The sequence below is a fragment of the Ahaetulla prasina genome, chromosome 16 (genome assembly GCF_028640845.1).
Source record: "Ahaetulla prasina isolate Xishuangbanna chromosome 16, ASM2864084v1, whole genome shotgun sequence".
Classification (NCBI taxonomy): domain Eukaryota; kingdom Metazoa; phylum Chordata; class Lepidosauria; order Squamata; family Colubridae; genus Ahaetulla; species Ahaetulla prasina.
In genome coordinates this window covers 2,454,748-2,478,007 of record NC_080554.1, presented here as the reverse complement: position 1 = coordinate 2,478,007, position 23,260 = coordinate 2,454,748, and the positions used below count along the sequence as shown (strand labels likewise).

The window sequence follows — 23,260 nt, the reverse complement described above, 5'->3', positions numbered from 1 at the left end:
GCAGCAAAATGGCGCTGTGTATCCTTTTTGTCGCCAAAGTTACAATCTAATGGCTAATTAAAATGGGTTCTTTAAACTTTAACCCTTTCCTTTTGTTTTTAATGATACCAGAATCTTACTTCACCCTCCCTCCCAACTTTTTAATTCCCTTGTCCAGGTAATTCTCTACAGCTGTTGAATTTTATTCGAGAAAGGAAAGTTTTCAAGGGCAACTTAGCTTAGAAGACGAAATCGTCATTTATACACATCAAAACACTTTTGCAGATGTTAAAGCAGGACCTAAATCAGGGATGGCGAACCTTTTGGGCACCGAGTGCCCAAACCAGAATGCGTGGCCGTGGCCCTGTGCCGGAGCACCGGAAACATGAAGACCAGCTGGCCGGTGCATGGATGCCTGTTTTTTGGCTGTTTTTTTGCCCTGAAAACTGCCAGAAAATGGCTGGAAAATAGCCCAAAACACAGCTGGAAAACACCTCAGAAAAGGCCCAAAAATGGCCCAAAAATGGCGGTTTTGGCCGTTTTCAGGCTATTTTCCAGGCCATTTTTCAGGCTGAAAAAGGCCGAAAAACTAGAAGAGCAGCTGGCGACAGCGCGTATGCCCACAGAGAGGGTTCTGCATGCCATCTCTGGCACGCGTGCCATAGGTTCGCTGTTGTGTCTTCGGCTCCCGAGCTGGGCCTCCTGGCAGAGAGTGACTCAGGGAGTGAGGCGGAAGAGACAGGGCTTCCCTCTGCAGGACCTCCCTCTCTGGCTCCGCTCCAGGTCCCAGAGGCAAGCCAGGTGGAGGAGATGACGAGGCCTCTTTCTCCCGCACCTTCCCCCTCCCAGGCAACGCCTCAAGACCCAGCTGCTGACAATCAGTCCTGGTTAAATCCCAGGCATCGCAGAAAGGAGAGGCGGGAACAACAAAAGAAGGGGTGGGGCAGGCCTAGAGAGTGCTGAGTCACGGAGCCACACCCCACAGGGTATAAAAGCAGGAGGAGCTGTTCTATAGCTTCTTGTGATGGACAAAAACTGACTCTTGGAAACTTTGGCTGCAATATTTCGAGACTAAGAATTCTAGATTTCTGCTTATTTCTGAACTCTTGGTTGCTCCAGCAATGAACTGCAGTTACGCTAGCTTCTGAGGAGATCAGAGAACTTGGCAGGCAATCGCAGGTTCGTTGCCAGAACTGATATCTGTCGTAGGAATAAATTGCTGGCAGATATAGTCAGCTCGCGTGTCTTCTTGGTTGTGGTTGGGGGGGGGGACAGAACAGTCACCATCACAGACCTAAGTTATTCCCAAAAGTCTAAAAAACACCACCACCACATTGATACCGCTGAGGTAATTTGAAAAAAAGAAAAGAAAAAAAAGAATGTACAGTACGAGTTTAGTCAACATTTGGAGAAGGGCCAATGCATTCAAGAGGAAGAGCGAAGAGAAATACAGGATAAACCGCTCAAAATAGTTCACGGTGGAGTCGTAACCCTGCCTGGCATCCAAGCAGAGTCGGAAGAATTCCAAACTTGGAATTCTGTTTGTGTAAGACACTGTTGGTGGACAGGCACTATGTCCCTGCAACGGCTTAAATTAAGAATTGTCCCTTTTCTAACAGCCTAAGATACCCATGAAACTCAAATACTTTGGCCACCTCATGAGAAGGAAGGACTCCCTGGAGAAGAGCCTAATGCTGGGAAGGATGGAGGGTAAAAGAAGAAGGGGATGGCAGAGAACGAAGTGGCTGGATGGAGTCACTGAAGCAGTCGGCGGGAGCTTAAATGGACTCCAGAGGATGGTAGAGGACAGGAAGGCCTGGAGGAATGTTGTCCATGGGGTTGCGATGGGTCGGACAGGACTTCACAACTAACAACAAAGATGATAGATAGATAGATAGATAGATAGATAGATAGATAGATAGATAGATAGATAGATAGATAGATAGATAGATCCAAGGGACTCCTGTCTCCTTGGACTGCAAGGCGATCCAACCGGTCAGTCCTAAAGGAGATCAACCCTGACTGCTCTTTAGAAGGCCAGATCCTGAAGAGGAAACTCAAATCCTTTGGCCACCTAATGGGAAGGAAGGACTCCCTGGATAGGGGGCCTCATGCTGGGAACGATGGATGGCAAAAGAAGAAAGGGATGGCAGAGAACGAGATGGCTGAATGGAGTCACTGAAGCAGTCGGCATGAGCTTAAATGGACTCCAGAGGAAGGCCTGGAGGAACGTTGTCCATGGGGTCGCGATGGGGATCGGACACGACTTCGTGACTAACAACAAACAAGATACCCATGCTGGCTACAGAACGTCAAAGGATGTAATTCCCTGTGTCAAATGGATCCATTATTATACTGTACAGTTTCGAATATGTGCAGGATTTGAGAGCGTATCTAACATAGGAAGCATTTAGACGGTGTGGCAGTCTTCCGATGGCCTTCGTTTTATCTACGGTCCGTGCCATCTGAAAGCGATCGCTCGGTTCCTTGTTTTTCCAAACAAAAGAGCATTGTCCCACTCTCTCTCTCTCTCTCTCTCTCTCCCTCCCCCCCTCAAAAAAAACCCCGCTGCTTGTTTTGGTTCTAAATCGATTCTGGAACAGTCCCGAGATCCAGGTCTCCTTGTCTCGCAGTCAGTGAGAGTTACAAGATTATCTTACATTCTTTGTCGCCGAGAAGATGGGTCCCGTGGAGACGCGCGTAAAGTCTTGGCCCCCTCCGGAAGAGGACGCTGTCTCTCCCTTCAGTGGAAAGTGTTAGGGTTCGGTCTGATCATCATCACCACTTTTTTGAGGGAATACGACCCTCCCCGGAATTCTGCCCAGTAGACTCCATCTTGATAGCGACTCCTGTAGTGGCCTCCTCTGTACCAGACGCCGTTGAGGTTCGAGTGCGCGCACGCGTTGTACCACCAGCCCCCTTTCTGATAGTGGGCGCAGTTGCCTGGGGGAGAAATAAGGGAAAACTGAGTGGAGAAGTTTTCCTGACGGAGGGAACGATTCGCCAGTGGAACGGAAAGCTGCCTCCAGAAGTTGTGGGTGCTCCATCGCTGGAGGCTTTCGAGAAGAGACTGGACAGCCGCTGGAATGGCGTAGGGCTTCCTACCTGAGCAGGGGGTTGGACTAGAAGACCTCCAAGGTCCCTTCCAATATTTATTAAGTGTGTCCAATCACACTTGGCCAATAAAGAATGTTCTGTTCTATTCAATTCTATCCTTAATTCATATTCTATTCTGAATTCTATTCCATTCCATTCCACTCCACTCTTAATTCCTATTCTATTCTGTTCAATTCTATCTTTAATTCATATCCTATCCTATCCTATCCTATCCTATCCTATCCTATCCTCTATTCTATTCTATTCTATTCTATTCTATTCTATTCTATTCTATTCTATTTTCTATTCTATTACTAATTCATTCTATCCTATCTTATTTTATGTTCTGTTCTATCCTATCCTATCCTATCCTATCCTATCCTATCCTATCCTATCCTATCCTATCCTATCCTGAATTCCTATTCTGTTCTGAATTCTATTCCATTCCACTCCACTCCGCTCTTAAGTCCTATTCTATTCTGTTCAATTCTATCCTTAATTCATTTTCTATCCTCTCCTCTCCGCTCCTCTCCTCTATTCTCTATTCTATTCTATTTTCTATTCTATTCCTAATTCATTCTATCCTATCTTCTATTCTATTCTATTCTATTCTATTCTATTCTATTCTATTCTACTCTACTCTACTCTACTCTACTCTACTCTATTCATTCGTCATTCCTATTCTATTCTATTCTATTCTATTCTATTCTATTCTCATTCCCATTCCCATTCCCATTCCCATTCCCATTCCCATTCCCATTCCCATTAAGCTTTAATGCACATTCCCACTGAACCCACTGCTGGCTTTTGTACCTGTGTAGACGTCGTGGTCTCTATCCAGTGTGGTGAACTGTTTTCCGTTGTGCCACGTAAAGGAATCTCCCGCATTGCCGTTGTAGCGTCCCACTCGCAACTTGTAGAATTCGCTTTCCGGCTCCAGGCGGAAGCTGGCGTATTCCGCGAAAACTTTGCGTCCCGACCAGTCCTCCATGGTTACCAACAACTTGTAGTTCCCTTGGTTCGTCAGCCAGTAAATGTTTTCCAAGCCCAGCCAGTACTCCCCATCGATGTTACCAAACCCTTGCTACGAGAAAACAAAACAAAACGGCAACGAATTATCCTCTAGTATTGATTTTACAAAAAGGTTTGCAAATCACAGGTAGCCACGATCCAGTGGTTGTTAAATTTCTGTGACTCTCAATGTTTTTTGCGGGGGCCAAGGTAATTGTACGTTTTGGTTGTACACCACCCAGAGTCGGTCTACACGGCCTCTAAATTTGATAAATAAATAAAATCGGGCAGCCATTATTTGATTCTCGGATTTCCTCAAAAGATTTAAGACTTATTAGAGGGAATCCAGTCTAAATTCCTTCAACCAATATTGATTTGATCTAGGTGCTTATCAAGTGGGCCTCTGTGGCTCAGACTGCTAAGACAGTCTGTTATTAACACAGCTGCTTGCAATTACTGCAGGTTCTAGTCCCACCAGGCCCAAGGTTGACTCAGCCTTCCATCCTTTATAAGGTAGGTAAAATGAGGATTGTTGGGGGCAATAAGTTGACTTTGTATATAAATATACAAATAGGATGAAGACTATTGCTAACATAGTGTAAGGTGCCCTGAGTCTTCGGAGAAGGGCGGGATATAAATGCAAATAAATAAATTAACAAGTGTTGTAATGAACCTAGAAACTAGATTGCCTTAATAGATGCTGTGATACGTCTTGTATTGATTGATTGATTCATTCATTCATTCATTTGACCATATAACTGCTTATTGTACCTAAACAACCCTGCAGGTTTCAATTTTATTTTTCCTACTTATTTAAAATCTTGGATAGTCCTGACTGATGGTGGACAGTTTCAAATTCACTGCTATAGAATTGGCTGTCTCCCTTGATTTAAAGAGAGATAAGGCAGACTATTAAAGACCACTGGAGGGGGGGGACCCTAAACATTCTCTACCAATGGCTATCAAGAGCTATTTTAGTTCTAGCGCCTTATTTATTTCATGCAATGTTACTAAAACCCTGTCAGTGTTTCACCCTTAAACCATTCTTCCCTGGATGATGTGAAGATTACGTAGATTATTCCTGATGCAATGATGCAATTTAGGCTGTGGAACAATTTCATTAAACAGCTGTCAGTTCAATCCCCCGCATATAATTCTGAGGTGGCCTCTATTCTTCTGCCTCAGAGACAGTGGTAAAATCCAATTTTTTAAATTACTAGTTCTGTGGGCGTGACGTCATGTGGCTTGGTGGGCGTGGCAGGGGAAGGATACTGCAAAATCCCCATTCCCTCCCCACTCCAGGGGAAGGATATTGCAAAATCCCCATTCCCTCCACACTCCTGGGGGAAGGATATTGCAGAATCTCCATTCCCACCCCTCTCGGGGGCCAGCCAGAGGTGGTATTTTCCAGTTCTCCGAACTACTCAAAATTTCCGCTACCGGTTCTCTGAACTGCTCAGAATTTCCACTACCAGTTCTCCAGAACCTGTCAGAACCTGCTGGATTTCACCCCTGCTCAGAGACCAGTGCCTCTGACAACACCTTAAGTATCATGGCATTCGATGCAAAAGATCAGGATCGTACATTTCGTTGCAACACAGAAGTTTTCTTCAAGCTTACTGCCTACACAAAAATCTAGTCCATTAAGTGCCAGCACTAAACTGGCATTAGATAAAGGTCAATTAAAAAAAAACACTCAAGAGGGATTGGAGTTGGATCATTTGTGGCAACATAAGGACTCTAAGCTGATGATATGTTTAACTCCACCTCCTACCTCTGGCGTTCTTTCACTATGAGAACCAGACCTACAAAGCTGAATGCTCTTAAACATTCTTGACGATTTCCCCTTGGGAAAACCACGACCCTAGAGAAGTTTGTCTCCTTTGCTGAAAGGTGCCATTATGTAACCTCACCTTATATGTTTCCCAGTTCCTGAAGAAATTAACCGAGCCATCCAAGCGCCTCTGAATTACTGTCCAGCCGCCAGGATCTTGCCGCTGATCGCACCAGACTTGCATCAGTCGGTTGGTGTTTTCAGGTTTGACAAGATATATGGAGCTGGTCCCGTGGCCATCTTCTAACGCTTGTAAACAGTCTCGCCAAGGACCTGGTAGGAAATAAGAGACACCATATGTCTTTCTTCTAAGGCGCCTCAGTCTCAATTCTAGACGGAGTCAAATGAGGTTTCCTGGCTGGTTCTTGCTCTGTGAGAACCAAACAACATTTACCTTGCTAAATTCTGGCCCGCTGCTTTCTAAACCTAGAAGTACAGTCTTGGGTTTTATGGCTGGGAAAAAAATGATAAAAGGATGAAAAAGGAAGCAGTGAAAATATATTGGGTGTGTGAAGTAAATCCCCTTGGTACTCTTTCAGTCGGAGAGGGATGCTGTCCTTCATCACTGCCAATCTAGAACAGAATAGAATAACGGAGTTGGAAGGGACCTTGGAGGTCTTCTAGTCCAACCCCCTGCTTAGGCAGGAAACCCTACACCACTTCAGACAAATGTCTCTTTTTAGAAACTCCCAGTGTTGGAGCGTTCACAACTTCTGGTGGCAAGTTGTTCCACTGATCAATTTTTGTCACTGTCAGGAAATCCATCCTTAGTTCTAGGTTGTTTCTCTCCTTGATGAGTTTCCACCCATTGCTTCTTGTTCTGCCTTCACATGTTTTGGAGAATAGCTTGACTCCCTCTTCCAGCCAATCCTCGCAACTACCGGTTCGGCGAATCAGATGTAAAATTAGCATCCGGTTTGTCCAAACCGGCTGAATCCCACCCCTGCTCTACGGCCTGGTATTGGGAGATTTTTTTCGGAATCTCCCTTAAACACTCAGTGTGCGGTTTGTCCTTCTGCAGTTGTGTCAGTCACACCTTGTATGCTAAGCTACACTTCTGCCGCAGGCAGAAGTAGGAGAAGGCTCCATTTAACAAACAGATCTATCTTTTTTTTTTTTTTTTTTAAAAACATCTTTTCATATATTAATCGTATCTGACTAGATCTGGCAACCGGAGCTGTTGACGTCCTCTCTCGGTTTCTGAATTATTTCCTAAAGACAAGAGTTTTCCACTCTTTAAAAAAAAAAAACCCAAAAAAAACCCCAAACCGAGAGAGAACTGAACTCTTTCAGTCCAAAAGGGTTTTTAATTTGTCCTGCCGGTTGAACACATCGCAAATCAAAGCATGTTTTTTTTTCTTCTTCTTCTTCTCTCCGGAGAGTTTTCCCTAATTAAGATAAAAATAGCTGTTGGTTGATTTCATGTAGAAGTTTTGTTTGACTAAGAGTCCTGTTCTCTTTCATCGTTTTTCTAAAGGTTTCTTAGGTGAAGGAGAGGGGGGAGAAATTGCTTTTAATGGTTGTTTTTTAAGAACTCCACCTCTTTTTAAGAGTTCTCTCTTGCATTAGCTTCTCCTTCCGTGAATCCCACTTTTACCAAAGTTCCTTTGGGCTTATTAATCTAATTGTTCAGATTCAATAAAGAGAGCCTGTTTGTCTTCTGAACTGTAATAACCCCTTCTCCTCCCCCCGCACCACAAGTCTAGGGTTCTTTTCCCCAGATTTAAAAACCTTATGGCAAAAAAAAAAAAAAAGTGAATTAAAATATCAGAAGGAGAAATGCATTGCATGACACTCCTGGCTGATGAAACGTTCCCAGCGTAGCCTTTAGCTCCAAGGAAGTTTTCCATAATTGAATTAAGGGGAAATACGGCTCTTCGTGTGTTCCCATCCAAAGAGTAGGAGGTAGGGCTCCCTCAGGAGCTACGTGTAAGATGGAGGGGAAGCAGATCCCTCTTCATGTTAAGGAGAAGGGATGGTAGAATTGAGAAGGGAAGGGAAGGGAGGGGAGGGGAGGAAGGAAGGAAGGAATTGAGAAAGGATGGAGGGATAGAGAAAAGGAAGGAAGGAGGTGGAAGGAGGGAAGAAGGAAGGGAGGGAGGAATGAGATGAAAAGCGGAGGAGAGGGAGGGAAAGAAGGAAATGAGATAGAAAGAGAAAGGAAGGAGGGATGGAGGGAAGGAAGGAGTTGAAGAGAAGTGAGGGAGAGGGGAGGCAGGGAGAAAGGAGCTGAAAAGAGGGAGAGAGAAAGAGAAGGAAAGAGAGGGAGAGATGGAGGGAAGGAAGGAGGAAAGGGTAATATGCTATGGAAAGGAAGGAAAAGAGAAAGGATGGAGGGAAGGAAGGAAGATGAAAAGAATGGAGGGAGAGATGGAAGGAAGGAAGGAGATGTAAGGAGGGAAGAAGGAAGGGAGGAATGAGATGAAAAGTGGAGGAGAGAGTGGGGAGGAAGGAAATGAGATAGAAAGAGAAGGGAAGGAAGGAGATGAAGAGAAGTGAGGGAGAGGGGAGGCAGGGAGAAAGGAGATGAAAAGAGGGAGAGATGGAGGGAGGGAAGGAAGGAAGGAAGGAAGGAAGGAAGGAAGGAAGGAAGGAAGGAAGGAAGGAGATGAAAAACCAGAGTCCCTTAACAGCCATCTTACTAACTTAACAACTGTAGTGATTCATTAAACAACCGCAGCAAGAAAAGTTGTGAAAGGAGGGGGAACCTCACTTAACAACCGTCTCACTTAGCAATAGAAAACTTGACCAAGGACCACTGTCATGCCAATATTCTGACCATCTGGATGTCTGGAAAGAGAAATTTGGGGCTCTTTCACACCGTAAGCCGACGGCTACCTGCATCCGGTCCGTGGCCGTACCAAAAAACAACAACCCCCGATCGATTGACCTACCTGAGGGCTTGTCGGTCGAAGTCGGGACGCTGGTGACCGACGGCATGGTTGGGAGACTCGGCGGCAGAGCCTTTAAGTTCTGGTCGCTCTGAATTTCGTTGGTGGATATTTGGTTGGTGATGCGGTTGTAGGTCGGCGGCTGGTAGACCTGGTTCGGGGGCTGCGGCGGCGGCAGAACGGTCTTGAGGACCGGCGTCCTCTGGCAGTGCTCTTCCAGCTGGGCGATGACCGTCGATTGATTATTGGCGATGGTGACCAGGTGCTGGTACTTGTGCTCCAGGTCTTTGTACTTGTTAGCTAGCTGCAGCATGTCGGCCGTCTGGTTGAGGATCTTGTTCTCCAGCTGGGACAGCTCCAGCGCGTTGTCCCGTTTCCGGATGATCTCGTGCAGCAGCTGCATGTAGAGCTGGGTGACGCGGGAATTCATGTTGCGGCTTTCCTTCCGCAGCAGCTTGACCTCGCTCACGATGCCGCCGTCCACTTCCACCAGCTGCTGCAGGGTCTCGATCTGCCTCTTCTGCTTCAGGAGTTCATGGTTGAGAAGTTCCACCTCTTGCTTGTTGACCCTGTTTTCCAGGAGAACGGCTTCGGGTTCTTTGGAGTTCACGCAAATGGCCCCGGTTACTTTTTGCTGCGGGACGATGAACGTGTAAGTGCATTTCTCCTGCGCCTCGCTGGAGCGCCTGTACCTGTTCCCGTAAACGAATTCTCGCGTCCCTCCCGCGATGCGGCTTTCGGCACCTTCGGGCTTCTGAGCGTTGATTCCCACAGCGGCCATTAGCAGCAAGCAAACCGCTGCCTCCATTGTCCTTAGTTCAGAAGGGAAGGGATTTTTTTTATTATTATCTGCAGTAAACACTGTACAGTAAACAGTAAACACAGGGGCCTCTGTGGCTCAGACTGCTAAGACAGTCTGTTATTAACACAGCTGCTTGCAATTACTGCAGGTTCTAGTCCCACCAGGCCCAAGGTTGACTCAGCCTTCCATCCTTTATAAGGTAGGTAAAATGAGGACCCAGATTGTTGGGGGCAATAAGTTGACTTTGTATATAAATATACAAATAGGATGAAGACTATTGCTTGACATAGTGTAAGCCGCCCTGAGTCTTCGGAGAAGGGCGGGATATAAATGCAAATTAAAAAAAAAACACAAAACAAACAGGAGAGAGCGAATATAGGAATAGCAATAGCCCTTAGACTTTTATACCTATCGCTTTACAGCCCACTCTAAGAGGTTTACAGAGTCCGCATATCACCCCCCAACAATCTGGGTCCTCATTTTACCCACCTCGGAAGGATGGAAGGCTGAGTCGACCTTGAGCCTGGTGAGAATCGAACTGCCGAATTGCAGGCAGCCAGCAGAAGTAGCCTGCAGTACTGCACTCTGACCACTGAGCCACCGAGGCTCATGTCTACAGTAAATGTCTATGGAGATGCTCCGTCATCCAGGTCATAGATGCTTTTTCAAGGGGCAACTGGAGTTTCTAGTTTTCCTCTGGAGACGTTTCGCTTCTCCTCCAAGAAGCTTCTTCAGTTCTGGATGGTGGGGAATGGAAGGGTTTATCCTCCTTTGCAGACAGCTGGTCATTTGCATCCTTTATGAGAGAGTCCTTGAGGCCACTTGGAGGTTTGTCTGTGTCCTCAGGGTCACCTGAGCGGTGCAAAGGGAAGACACAGACAAACCTCCAAGTGGCCTCAGCCGGTTCACCCGAACCGGTAGAGGAAATCGCACCCACCCTGGCTGTATGCTATCCTACTTAGGCACGATTTTGAGGCCGGACACATGCATGGAAGGCAAGCGTGCACGCGAACCAGTTCTGCGTGCGCACGAAGCAGGCATGCGCGCGTGGGGCGAACCGGTAGTAACATAATCCGAAACCCGCTGCTGATGCAAATGATTAGCTGTCCACAAGGAATATAAACCCTTCCATTCCCCACCACCCGAGTCCGAGCTGAAGAAGCTTCTTGGATGAGAAGAGAAACGTCTCCAAAGAAGAACGAGGAAGTCCAGTTGCCTCTTGGGGAAAAAAGCACTTTTGGGACGAATATCCAGCAGCCCCAGAGAAAGCCGAACAGCACAGCGTGTGTTAACGTTAACGGATCTTTAGCAAATGCCTCTAAAGTATGGCATTATTGCTTTAAACCACGGCAGAATTTAAAAGGAACAGTTGATCCTTTGTTGAAGAAGAGGAACCCGTTTCTAAAGTTGGTCTGACTGAACCTTCCAGAAGGTTCTGAGTCAGGAGGAGGGTTTAACAGGGCTGTGGTTCGTTTAGTGGCGACATGAAAGAAAACAATAAGACAGGAACGGTAGGCACTCTTGTGCTCTTATGTGCGCCCCTTACAGACCTCTTAGGAATGGGGTGAGGTCAATAGTAGACAGTTTTTGGTTGAAGCTTTGGGGGTTTTGGGAAGAGACCACAGAGTCAGGTAGTGCGTTCCAGGCATTAACAACTCTGTTACTGAAGTCATATTTTCTGCAGTCAAGATTGGAACGGTTCACATTAAGCTTAAATCTATTGTGTGCACATGTATAGTTGCAATTGAAGCTGAAGTAGTCTTCGACAGGAAGGACATTGTAATTGACGATTCTATGAGTTAAACTCAGGTCATGTCGAAGGCGGCGGCGTTTCCTAAGTTTTCTAAACCCAGTTTCTAAAGTTTTTAGAAACCCAGTTTCTAAAGTTGGTTCTGACTGAACCTTCCAGAAGGTTCTGGAAAACCGCTGAGTCGGGAGGAGGGTTTAACAGGGCTGTGGTTCGTTTAGTGGCGACATGAAGCCTGTCTGAGCTAGCTAGCTAGCTGGGGGAGTTCTGGGAGTTGAAGTCCAGACAGCTTAAGATCGGCAGGTTTGGAAAAGGCTGTTGCAAATGCTTAGAAGTGCATTATGATCCTACTCGGAGCCAAGCTTTTGAGGGACCTCTCGAATTCCCGCCCGAATATAAGACTTGAATGGCACTTCATGGAGTTAAAAAAAAAAAGCAGGAAGTCAGGTCTCCCAAAACCTCTGGAGAACGTGCAAGATGGAACATCAGAGCCTCACATCAAAGCTTCCTCCCACCTCCAACCAGTTAAGAAAAAAACACTATAAACAGGAAAAGGAAGCTGAGCGATCCCAGCATCTTCTGCCCCCAGGGAGGGAGAATCCTTGCAATTGGAATTAGAAGTCCCTCTCCGTTTTTTATACTTGGCTTCGGAGAGATGGTCGGGTCCATTCTGGACCTTTCTTTCTTTCTTTCTTTCTTTCTTTCTTTCTTTCTTTCTTTCTTTGTCTTTCTTTCCTTCTTTCTGTCTTTCTTTCTTTCTTTATCTTTATTTCCTTCTTTCCTTCTTTCTGTCTTTATTTCCTTCCTTCCTTTCTTCTTTCTTTGTCTTTCCTTCCTTCCTTCCTTCTTTCTTTCTGTCTATTTCTTTCTGTCTTTATTTCCTTCCTTCCTTCTTTCCTTCCTTCCTTCCTGTCTGTCCATCTTTCTGTCTATCTGTCTGTCTTTCTGTCTATCTGTCTGTCTTTCCTTCCTTTCTTTCTGTCCATCCATCCATCCGTCCTTCCTTCCTTTTCTTTCTTTCTTTCTTTCTTTCTTTGTCTTTATTTCCTTCTTTCCTTCTTTCTGTCTTTATTTCCTTCCTTCCTTTCTTCTTTCTTTGTCTTTCCTTCCTTCCTTCCTTCTTTCTTTCTGTCTATTTCTTTCTGTCTTTATTTCCTTCCTTCCTTCTTTCCTTCCTTCCTTCCTGTCCGTCCTTCCTGTCTGTCCATCTTTCTGTCTATCTGTCTGTCTTTCTGTCTATCTGTCTGTCTTTCCTTCCTTTCTTTCTGTCCATCCATCCGTCCTTCCTTCCTTCCTTTTCTTTCTTTCTTTCTTTCTTTCTTTCTTTCTTTCTTTCTTTCCTTCCTTCCTTCTTTTTCCCTTCCTTCCTTTCTCTCTCTCTCTCTCCTCCTTCCTTTCTTCCTTTCTTTCTCCTTCCTTCCTTCCTTTCTTTCTCTCTCCCTTTCTTTCTTTCTTTCTCTCTCCCCTCCTTTCTTTCTTCTTCCTTCCTCCCTTTCTCTCTCCCCTCCCTCCCTCCCTCCCTTTTGTACTGTAGGTACCTACCTACCTACTATCTCCATGGAGGCTTTTGAAAGTTTTAGCCAATCCTTTGCGAGGAAGCTGGCGTGATAAGAGAGATGAGAATTTTTAGAAAAGTTGTGAGTAAATACCAGCCCATTTAAGCCCTCGTGCTTTTCCGCGCCTCTTTTATTTTACTCCTCCTCTGGCTGCACATATTTATGCATTGCACGCATTTTTATTCTCCTCCGGCTTAGCCCCAACCGTCCAAGGCAGTTTAAACCTCCTCACGATATATTAATAAGGTAACAGCCTCCTCCTGCAATTTTCCTACTTACAAAGACGTCTCTTTTTTTTTTAATTCTCCAGAGCCCTCTAGACAATTCTTCCCTGCCCCCTTTTTTTCCTCCCCCTTTCTTTAAAAGGCAAGATAATAATCTCTTCTGTAACTTTCCAAAGGGAAGTCTTGACAGAACTCCGTCTTCCCCTTGTTTCTTTAATTGGGATGAGTGTTTTTACAGTGATCTCTGCCTGAATAACTTGGCATCCAAAAAAAACAAAAAAAGGTTTCGCAATTGCCAGACACAGGATCCCAACTGGTTTCCTTAAGCTTGTCTTTTTTTCCCCCCTGGACCTTGAACAAAAAAGGCACACAGTTCTTAAAGAAACAGGAATTCCAACAGAATCCTTCAGTCAATAAATCTAATGTATAGAAACTAGAATGTCCAATTTCTGATTAATCTCCAAAGGGTGAAATAATTCCGAGCGGGAAAGGTTTTATATTAGCCCAGGAAGTTGATGGGGTTTAAATTTCGACAGATCTCTAGAAGAAGAGTGTGGAGTAGAATCAATAAGAAAGAAACGTTTCTCTGAATTGATAAATTTTGCCGAAGAATTAAAATTAAACTGCACAAGTGATAACGCAGAACGCGATTCAAGTAGAGGAACAAACAATAATTTGTGTATTAATGGATTCTATTTTCCTGTTTGCTACATAAAATTTCAGCCTATCCCATAGGTGCTTTTTCAAAAAGGCAAACCAGACTTTGCTTTTTTTTTCCTTGAAGTCGTTTCGCTTCTCATCCAGGAAGCTTCCTCAGTTCGGGTTAGAACGGATTAAGCTTCTTGGCTGAGAAGCGAAATGTCTTCAAGGGAAAAAAACAAAGTCCGGTTTGCCTTTTTTTGAAAAAAAACAAAAACACCTCTGGGACAATCATGACCCGGATGGCCGAGAATCTCCGTAGGAAATCACTTTTGTTTTAAGGCTTATTTGAAAATACGGAGTTATCGTGGGGTTTAATTAAGTTAGACATCTTCCAAAACGATAGATGATTTTCTTTTCCAAGGTCTATATTTGAAATACTTGTTCGCATGAAATACGAGAAGTTTTTGCAAACTTCCCCATGTGTTTTTTTTTATTGAAAAAGCTTTACAAAGCTTTTTCTCCCCGCTTCCCCCTCCCCTAGATCCCTCCTCCTTCACAAACCCCTCCCCCAACTTCCCAGAACAAACACAAGGTATAGTTAAAAATAAGACAAACATATGCTAAAAAAATTTTCCCTCCTAACTCAATTATACTCCTACAATTCTCATCAATTCCTAACTTCCCCCAAAACAATCAAAATCAAACTTCCCCATATTTTGACCCCATTTTAAATCTATATCCATGATGGCCGTGATAGCTCAGGCTGTAAGGAGCCTGTTATTAGAACACAGTAGCCTGCAATTACTGCAGGTTCTAGTCCCACCAGGCCCAAGGTTGACTCAGCCTTCCATCCTTTATAAGGTAGGTAAAATGAGGACCCAGATTGTTGGGGGGGCAATAAGTTGACTTTGTAAATATACAAATAGAATGAGACTATTGCCTTATACACTGTAAGCCGCCCTGAGTCTTCGGAGAAGGGTGGGATATAAATGTAAATTTAAAAAAAAATGGCGAACCTATGGACTGTGTGCTAGAGGTAGCATGCAGAGCTCTCTTTGTAAGAATGCGAGCAGTCGCCCCAGTTCAGCTCTACCATACTTGCATGCTTCCTGCCAGGCAGCTGGTCTTTAGGTCTCTGTCGCGCATGCAGGGTGGGGGGGAGCGGAGCAGGCACGGGGTGCATGTGCAGGGCCACGCGATGCGCGCCTTGCATTTTGGGGGTTCGGCCACGCACTTTGGGCACTCGGTCCGGAAAAGGTTAGCCATCACTGGTCTATATTACATAGGATCTGGAGACTAAAATATATTCAGTAGTCCAGTATTTTAAGGGGCTGCCCCAAAGACGAGGAAGGGGGTCAACTTATTTTCCAAAGCACCTGAACGCAGGACAAGAACCAGCGGAGAGAAACTAATCAAGGAGAGAAGCAACCTGGAATTAAGGAGAAATTCCGTAGCAATGAGAATAATTAACCAGTGGAACAGCTTGCCACCAGAAGTTGTGAACGCTCCAACGCTGGGAGTTTCTAAAAAGAGATTGGATAACCATTTGTCTGAAGTGGTGTAGGATGCTCCCATCACTGGAGGCTTTTAAGAAGAGACCAGGCAGTCGTTTTGTCTGGAAAGGTTTAGGGTTTCCTGTTTGAACAAGGGGTTGAACTAGAAGACCTCCGAGGTCCCTTCCAGCCCTGTTCCCATTAGCTGAATTATAAGAACAGTTAACCAGCGGAACGCCTTGCCTCCAGAAGTTGTGGGTGCTCCCTCACTGGAGGCTTTTAAGACAAGATTGGTCAGCCGTTTGTCTGAAACGCTAGAGGCTCTCCTGCTTGAGCCAGGGGGTTGGACTAGAAGATCTCCGAGGTCCCTTCCAGCCCTGTTGTTCTAGGTTCTATGAATCTGATGACAAGGCATCCCTTTTCAGCACAGGAGAATGTAAATAATACCGATTATTTTAACCAGAAGCGCTTACCAAGAAGCCCGGCGTGAACCTCTTATAAAGCATCAACGTTCAAAACTTGGAGGAATCGGAAAGCCACCGGCAGCTTTGGGTGCCCCTGGGCAGCCTCCCCATCTTCACACTTTACGACTCATACAAGCCTAAAGCTCCAGGCGTCATAAAATGAAAATAGAGTTGTCAGGTCTTTTGTGTGTGTGTGTGTGTGTGTGTTTATCTCCAGACGCTTTTATTTACCCTGGCTGACGATCTCGGCTGTTCTATTACAAATTCTTGGACTCACAATGTTATCCCTGGGATTTGTCATTTAGGAATGCGAAACAAACCAAAAAACAGGTTACAAGGAAATTTTTTTCCAGCCCAGAGGAATGACGTTGGCATCCAGGAAGATAAAACACAAAACGAGCAGCGTGAGATGAGGACTGTACATATAGTTGGATGCAGAGGCACCGGAGCTCACAATACAACCACACACTTGTGTCCATAGTTGAGTTACAGGACTTTGGCCAAATCCTTCAGATCAGATTCCATCTCTTGTAGCCCTGGACGCCTCTTGTTGCTCTCTTTAACAGTTCTCATTATACTTGGCCTCTCTTATTTAAGACACATTCAGAACACCGAATAACAGAGCTGGAAGGGACCTGGGAGGTCTTCTAGTCCATCCCCCTGCTCAAGCAGGAAGCTCTATACGATCCTAGACAAATGGCTGCCCAGTCTCTTCTTAAAAGCCTCCGGTGATGGGAGCACCCACAACTCCTGGAGGCAAGGCGTTCCACTGGTTAATTGTTCTTACAATTCAGCTAATGGGAATAGAGCTGGAAGGGACCTCGGAGGTCTTCTAGTCGAACCCCTTGTTCAAGCAGGAAACCCTAAACCTTTCCAGACAAAACGGCTGTCCGGTCTCTTCTTAAAAGCCTCCGGTGATGGGAGCACCCACAACTTCTAGTGGCAAGCTGTTCCACCGGTTGGATTGTTCTCATTGTCAGGAAATTCCTCCTTAGTTCTAGGTTGCTTCTCTCCTGGATCAGCTTCCATCCGTTGCTTCTTGTCCTGCCTTCAGGTGCTTTGGAAAATAAGTTGACCCCCCCACCTCTTCTTTGGGGCAGCCCCTCAAATATTGGAAGGCTGCTGTCATGTCTCCCCTGGTCCTTCTCTTCACTGGACTAGCCAAACCCATTTCCTACACGGAAGAATGCTTGCATTTTGAGCTTGGTTGGTTGGAGGTGGTTAAGTCAAACAGAGGTAGGATCTTGCTGAACAGGTAGTCCTCGACTTGTGGCCACGCTTGATCTCCATTGCTGAGTGAGCTTTGCTCCGTTTCATGACTTTTTTTTTTTAAACCACTGTTGTTAAGCAAATCGCTCCAGCTGTGAGTCATGCAGTCGTTCAGCAAGTCCAGCCCCCCCCCCCCCCCCCAATGACTTTGCTTGTCGGAAGCTGGCATTCACATGAGCCCGGGACTCTGCAGCCATCATACACACATGTCAGCGCCCACATTTTGATCACGTGACCCTTCAACGGTCGTAAGTGTGAAAAACAGTCGTTTCCCCCCCCCCCCCAGAGCTGTTATTAGTTCAAGCGGTCCCTAAACGAATGGCGGTAAAAGTCATTCTTCAAACTACCTGCCTGGTTTTTCCTGCCTGGGCAGGGGGTTGGACTAGACGACCTCCAAGGTCCCTTCCAACTCTGTTATTATGTTATGTTACGTTGTGTTAATTCACTCCCCTCCCATAAAGTTTGAATCTTTTCGGGCCTTCTAACTGAGCAAGGGGAAACCCATTTCCAAAGAAGAATTTTAGAATAGCAAGAGTTGGAAGGGACCTTAGAGGTCTTCTAGTCCAACCCCCTGCTTAGGCAGGAAACCCTACATGATGTTATCTTTAATGTGGGGTGGAAAACCACCAGGAAAATAAAAGCTCTTATTATGAATATCGAATCAAGGCAGGCTCAGAATTCAAGAGAGAGAGAGAGAGAGAAAGAGAGAGAGAGAGAGAGAGAGAGAGAGAGAGAGAGAGAGAGAGAGAGAGAGAATATATATTTCTTGCTTGGGTCCTTGTTAGCTTTTGAAAAGTTTTCTAGCTTAACAATCCAGAAGGGTAAATAAGATTCGCTGGCTGCTATGGAGAAGTAAATAGAAATGACAGAATAGAGGACTACAAAATAAGTAAGTCGATACGGAATGCTGTAAAATTGCCACTGACGGTATGTAACGTTCAATACGTCATGTTTTGATGTGTTTTGTTTTTTATATATATATATGCGCGATTGTTTTTTTTGTGTGTGTTGTTTTTAAAGACAAACCGTTTAATAAAAATTAGGTTTTTTTTTTAAGAAAAAGATTTGCTGGCTCTTGGCTGCAAATCTTCATATCCCAAATGAATGCAAATAGATAAATATAAATAAAATAAAATAAGATATAGATAAATATAAATAAACCACGATCCTGTATTCATCTATCAACGTCCCACATTATAGGACCCGTTTTATTGGGGGAAGGGGTGCAAAAAGTCCTAAAAGCAAAATCTCACCCACATAAATCACAATACTGTAGGATTTTTGGAAAGGAAAAAAAACAAACACGACACGCATTTCTCTGAAGTTGGAAAACCTCGTGTGTCAGGTTGGCTTCCCACTCCTGGATTCTTACTGCCTGTGACGGTGTTTGGATAAAATCTTTCTGGTTTTCGGGGGGGAGGGGGGGGGGAGAAAGGGGGCATTTTAAATGACACTTGGCTGGCTCAATTGCAAGAAAGGAGGCTTGGCAACTCTAGTCTAAATTTTGATACAGCTGTCCTGCTCGTAAAGATAATATTTATGTTTGTATCCCGCATTTATTATCATTTTTATAAATAACTCAAGGTGGCAAACTTATCCAACACACCTTCCTGCTTCTATTTTGCCCACAACAACAACCCTGCGAGGTGGGATTGGGCTGAGAGAGAGACAGAGTGGCCCAAAATCATCCGCTGGTTTCATGCCTAAGCGGGACTAGAACTGACCATCTCCTGGTGATTGGCTCAAAGTCACTCCGCTGGTTGTCATGGCTAAGGCGGGACTAGAACTCACCATCTCCTGGTGATTGGCCCAAAGTCACCCAGCCGGCTGTCATGCCTAAGGCAGGACTAGAACTCACCATCTCCTGGTGATTGGCTCAAAGTCACTCCGCTGGTTGTCATGGCTAAGGCGGGACTAGAACTCACCATCTCCTGGTGATTGGCCCAAAGTCACCCAGCCGGCTGTCATGCCTAAGGCGGGACTAGAACTCACCATCTCCTGATGATTGGCTCAAAGTCACTCCGCTGGTTGACATGGCTAAGGCGGGACTAGAACTCACCATCTCCTGGTGATTGGCCCAAAGTCACCCAGCCGGCTGTCATGCCTAAGGCGGGACTAGAACTCACCATCTCCTGGTGATTGGCCCAAAGTCACCCAGCTGGTTGACATGGCTAAGGCGGGACTAGAACTCACCATCTCCTGGTGATTGGCCCAAAGTCACCCAGCCGGCTGTCATGCCTAAGGCGGGACTAGAACTCACCATCTCCTGGTGATTGGCCCAAAGTCACCCAGCTGGTTTTTATGCCTAAGGCGGGACTAGAACTCACCATCTCCTGGTGATTGGCCCAAAGTCACCCAGCCGGCTGTCATGCCTAAGGCAGGAACTAGAACTCTCAGTCTCCTGGTGATTGGCCCAAAGTCACCCAGCCGGCTTTCATGCCTAAGGCGGGAACTAGAACTCCCAGTCTCCCCATTTCTAGCCTAGGAGCAGTTTGGTCTCGTGGTTAAGTCACAGGGCTAGAAAGCAGAAGACCGTGAGTTCAAGTCCTGCCTTATCCACGAAAGCCTCCTGGGGGCCAACCACCAGGAGACGGTGAGTTCTAGTCTCGCCTTAGGCATGAAAACTGACTAGGTGACTTTGGGCCCCCTTCCTCCCAGCCTAACCCACCTCCCAGGGTTGTTATTTTGAGGACAGTAGGAGTAGCAAGCTGTGCTGGATATGTTCTCAATGCCTTGAGTGATAATGATGTGATATACATAAATAAATACAACTTATTTATTTCATTTAGTGACCGTCCAAAGTTACAACCACACTGAAAGAAGTAGCTTACCCCCATTTTTCACACTTAACGACCGTTGCAGCATCCCCGTGGTCACGCGTGATCAAAATTCAGACTCTTGGCTCATATTTATGACGGTCGCAACGTCCCGGGATCACGTGATCCCCTTTTGCGATCTTACTTGACAAGCAAAGTCAACGGGGAAGCCAGATTCACGTAACCACCTAACCGAAGAACTGCGGCGATTCACTTCAAACAACGGTGGCAAAAGAGGTCGTAAAGTGGGCCGGAACTGACTTAACAAAGGTCTCACTTAGCAACATAAATTTTGGGCTGAATTAGGCAGAAGAGAAGCTATAGATATCAGGTGTTGTTTTTTTTTGTTTTGAAGTTTTCCTTAGTGACTTTCAGCTCTATCCGAAAACTTTCGTTTCTAAGTCGGACAGAAATTCCCCAGAAAGAAAAACCGTCATTATCTAAAACACTTTTTCTTGGAATTTGAACTGTGATATTAAATTGGTTCTTGTTCCCCTTCAAACAGTGGCCTCATTTTCTTGTCCCTTAAGCCAAAGGGTCTTAAAAGTTTTTCTTCCAGAGCTTTGCAACCCTGTTCAATCATAGCCTTAAACTTCACCCTTGCCATCTCCTGTTAACACTGTTCCATAGATTATTTCCCAAATAATAATAACAACAACAACAACAACAGAGTTGGAAGGGACCTTGGAGGCCTTCTAGTCCAACCCCCTGCCCAGGCAGGAAACTCTACACCATCTCAGTCAGATAGTTATCCAACATTTTCTTAAAAATTTCCAGTGTTGGAGCATTCACAACTTCTGCAGGCAAATATTCCACTTTGCTTAGTTTAGACACACACACACATATTTAAAGCCATTGTCCCCTGTAGAGACAAACACTGTGATTTTTGTTAAAGGTTTACTTTTAAAGGAGCTTTGAATCTGATTCGTGTGTCAGGGGAAAGCGAAAAACGGATTTCCTGGACCGTAATACAACAGCCCTTTTCAAAGACGAGACGCACATCGTAAAGTTATTAGCATTTAGGAAAAGGAATGCATATTTTATACATCCCATGAATTAATTCGTAGAGTCGTAGAGTTTGGGCATCTGAGACTGCCGTTTGCAAACAGCCAAACTCATTTCACAGATGCAGTATGATTCAGAACTTTGGCATTTCAATATCTTAGGCTAAAGTTTATAAACATAGACTCTGAAGTTGTTGTTTTTTTTAAAAAATAATAATAATAATAATAATGAAAGCAAACCACGGAGAAAAGCTTAGCGTTTGAAAACGCCTCTGGATTTCTTTTGCTAGAAATCCCTCCTCAGCCTCCCGTAACAGCTGATGACCTGAAAGAAAAACTTACCGAAAAGTAAGTAATTTTTTTTGGTTCTGCAAAATATCCCGTCCGCAGATTATCCTGTTAGATTACAAATATTGTCCGGTATTCTCCTTACCCTCTTTTTTCCCCCTTAGGGTTCTTTCTTCCAGCTTCAAACTTGCATTTTTACTTCTTCTTCTTTTTATTGTTTGCTTTGCGTTTCCTTTTAAAAATCAAGAATCCGCTGCCAGGTTCATCCTTAGAAATAAGGACATCACAGATGAAAAAAGGTAGAAGCCCAGCTTCTACAGCAGGAAAAGAAAGTCTCGCCTGGCGGTCCCGGGCGGGTTGCAAAGGCAGAACAACAAGGGAAGTTTTGCCCGGGATTTGCTGACTTCCTTATTGTGGGAATGCCGGGCTCCGTCCGTAGCCGAGGAACAAAAGGCTGCTACTGTTGGCGTTCTCAGTCCATCACTCCAGGAGTAGCTACCCCCAGCCTGATATACGGGCTCCTTTGTGGTGGGTAGGATGTCCACGCCGAAGGAGGGAAGGGATAACAACCGAGCAGGCGGTGAACAGACACCAAGTTCTGGTTGGGTAACCTCCATTTACACCCACCCACCTACCCCCCCTCCCATCAAGTCAAGGAGCCACACCGGCAAAGAGAGACCCCCGAGGGCCTCCCTTCCAGAGGGCTGGCTGAAAACCTTTGTGTGTGTGTGTGTGTGTGTGTGTGTGTGTGTGTGTGTGTGTGTGGTGTGTGCCCAGTGAGGTCACAGCTCAGAGAAATCAAACCGTGTCGTAGACTCCCTTCGTCAGGGCTGAGAAAGGAGAGGTGACTTAAGGCAGGAACGTTGGGTAGAAATGTTTTAATTTCTTCTCCTCCTCCTCCTCCTCCTCCCTCCGCTCTTCTTCTTCTTCTTCTTCTTCTTCTTCTTCTTCTTCTTCTTCTTCTTCTTCTTCTTCTTCTTCTTCTTCTTCTTCTTCTTCTTCTTCTTCTTCTTCTTCTTCTTCTCCTCCTCCTGCTCCTCCTCCTCTTCTACTTCTTCTTCTCCTCCTCCTCCTCTTCTTCTTTTCTCCTTCTTCTTCCTCCTCCTCCTCTTCTCCTCCTCCTCCTCCTCCTCCTCCTCCGCTTCTTCTTCTCCTCCTCCTCCTCTTCTTCTCCTCCTCCTCCTCCTCCTCCTCCTCCTCCTCTTGAGGCTTCTGTTCAAGGCAGGATACAGCAGTTCTACACGGGGTGGGGGTGGGGGCGGGTTATGTAAGCTCTTTTTTTTTTTTAAAGGACCTGCCTCTCCAAAGTCTGGGGAGGGGGGGTGAGAGAGAGAGAAAGGGGTCACCGCTTAGCACTTGGCATCAAAGGTGGGGGCTGTTTCCTAGAACGATGGCAAAAGATTCAAACAGAAGATTAAGTTTGAAGGTATATATGGAAGATAGGTAGATGGGAGGGAGGGAGGGAGAGAAAGAAAAAGAAAGGAAGGAAGGAAGGAAAGAGAAAGAAAGGAAAGAAAGAAAGAAAGAAAGAAAGAAAGAAAGAAAGAAGAAAGAGAGAGAGAGAGAGAGAGAGAGAGAGAGAGAGAGAGAGAGAGAGAGAGAGGGAGGGAGGGAGGAGAGGAGAATAACAGTTGGAAGAGACCTTGAAGGAGAGAGAGGGGGGGGGAAGAGAGAGATAGATACCTTGATAGACATGTAGAGAGAGATATGAAAGGATGGATGGTATAAGAACAAAATAACAGTGGGAAGGGACCTTGAAGGATAGATAGATTCAGCTTCCTGATTAAATTTGAAGGTAGATATGGAAGATAGGTAGATGGATGATAGAGGGACGGGGGGGAGGGAGGGATGAATTGGTGGGTGGGTGGATGGGTAGATAAATAAATGATAGATAGATAGATAGATAGATAGATAGATAGATAGATAGATAGAAGATAGATAATTATATTTGATATCAATTTAACAGTTTGGCAATTTAGAAATAAAGGTTCATATAACTCTGAGCATTTATTAGAGGTTAAGTCATCAGTCCTGTACTAGAACACAAGCTAATACAAGACGTTACCGATTGGTTGATCTTTTAACAGAAAACAGACAGTAGGAACGAACGCAAAGCCAAATAGTTACTATTTTTTTTTCTAAAT

At 45.2% G+C, this 23,260-nt stretch overlaps 2 protein-coding genes across 14 annotated transcripts in view; one reads left to right on the top strand and one right to left on the bottom strand.

The window, feature by feature from the left end:
- The window catches only part of RALGPS1 (Ral GEF with PH domain and SH3 binding motif 1), a 135,183-nt gene that overhangs the window by 50,486 nt on the left and 61,437 nt on the right, over window positions 1–23,260 (top strand). The gene's annotated exons all lie outside the window — the stretch shown is intronic.
- Window positions 162–21,814, bottom strand: ANGPTL2 (angiopoietin like 2). Of its 2 annotated transcripts, none has more exons than XM_058159677.1 (5): window positions 21,171–21,814; window positions 8,815–9,623; window positions 6,000–6,193; window positions 3,889–4,159; window positions 162–2,922 (listed from the first exon to the last, which is right to left on the bottom strand). In XM_058159677.1, exons 2-5 carry the CDS (start codon window positions 9,617–9,619, stop codon window positions 2,723–2,725), a joined length of 1,470 nt encoding a protein of 489 aa, XP_058015660.1. In that variant the 5' UTR covers window positions 9,620–9,623; window positions 21,171–21,814; the 3' UTR covers window positions 162–2,722. The 2 variants fall into 2 exon arrangements, with proteins under 2 accessions (XP_058015660.1, XP_058015663.1); XM_058159680.1 differs by having other exon boundaries at window positions 21,262–21,814.

Bases quoted from the DNA above. Each gene is read 5' to 3' on its own strand.
- ANGPTL2 (XM_058159677.1), bottom strand. From the start codon at position 9,619: ATGGAGGCAGCGGTTTGCTTGCTGCTAATGGCCGCTGTGGGAATCAAC. The intron at 6,194-8,814 runs GTAGGTCAATCG...ATTTCCTACCAG, and splicing joins TTCGACCGACAAGCCCTCAG to GTCCTTGGCGAGACTGTTTA. The intron at 4,160-5,999 runs GTGAGGTTACAT...GTTTTCTCGTAG, and splicing joins GGAACTGGGAAACATATAAG to CAAGGGTTTGGTAACATCGA.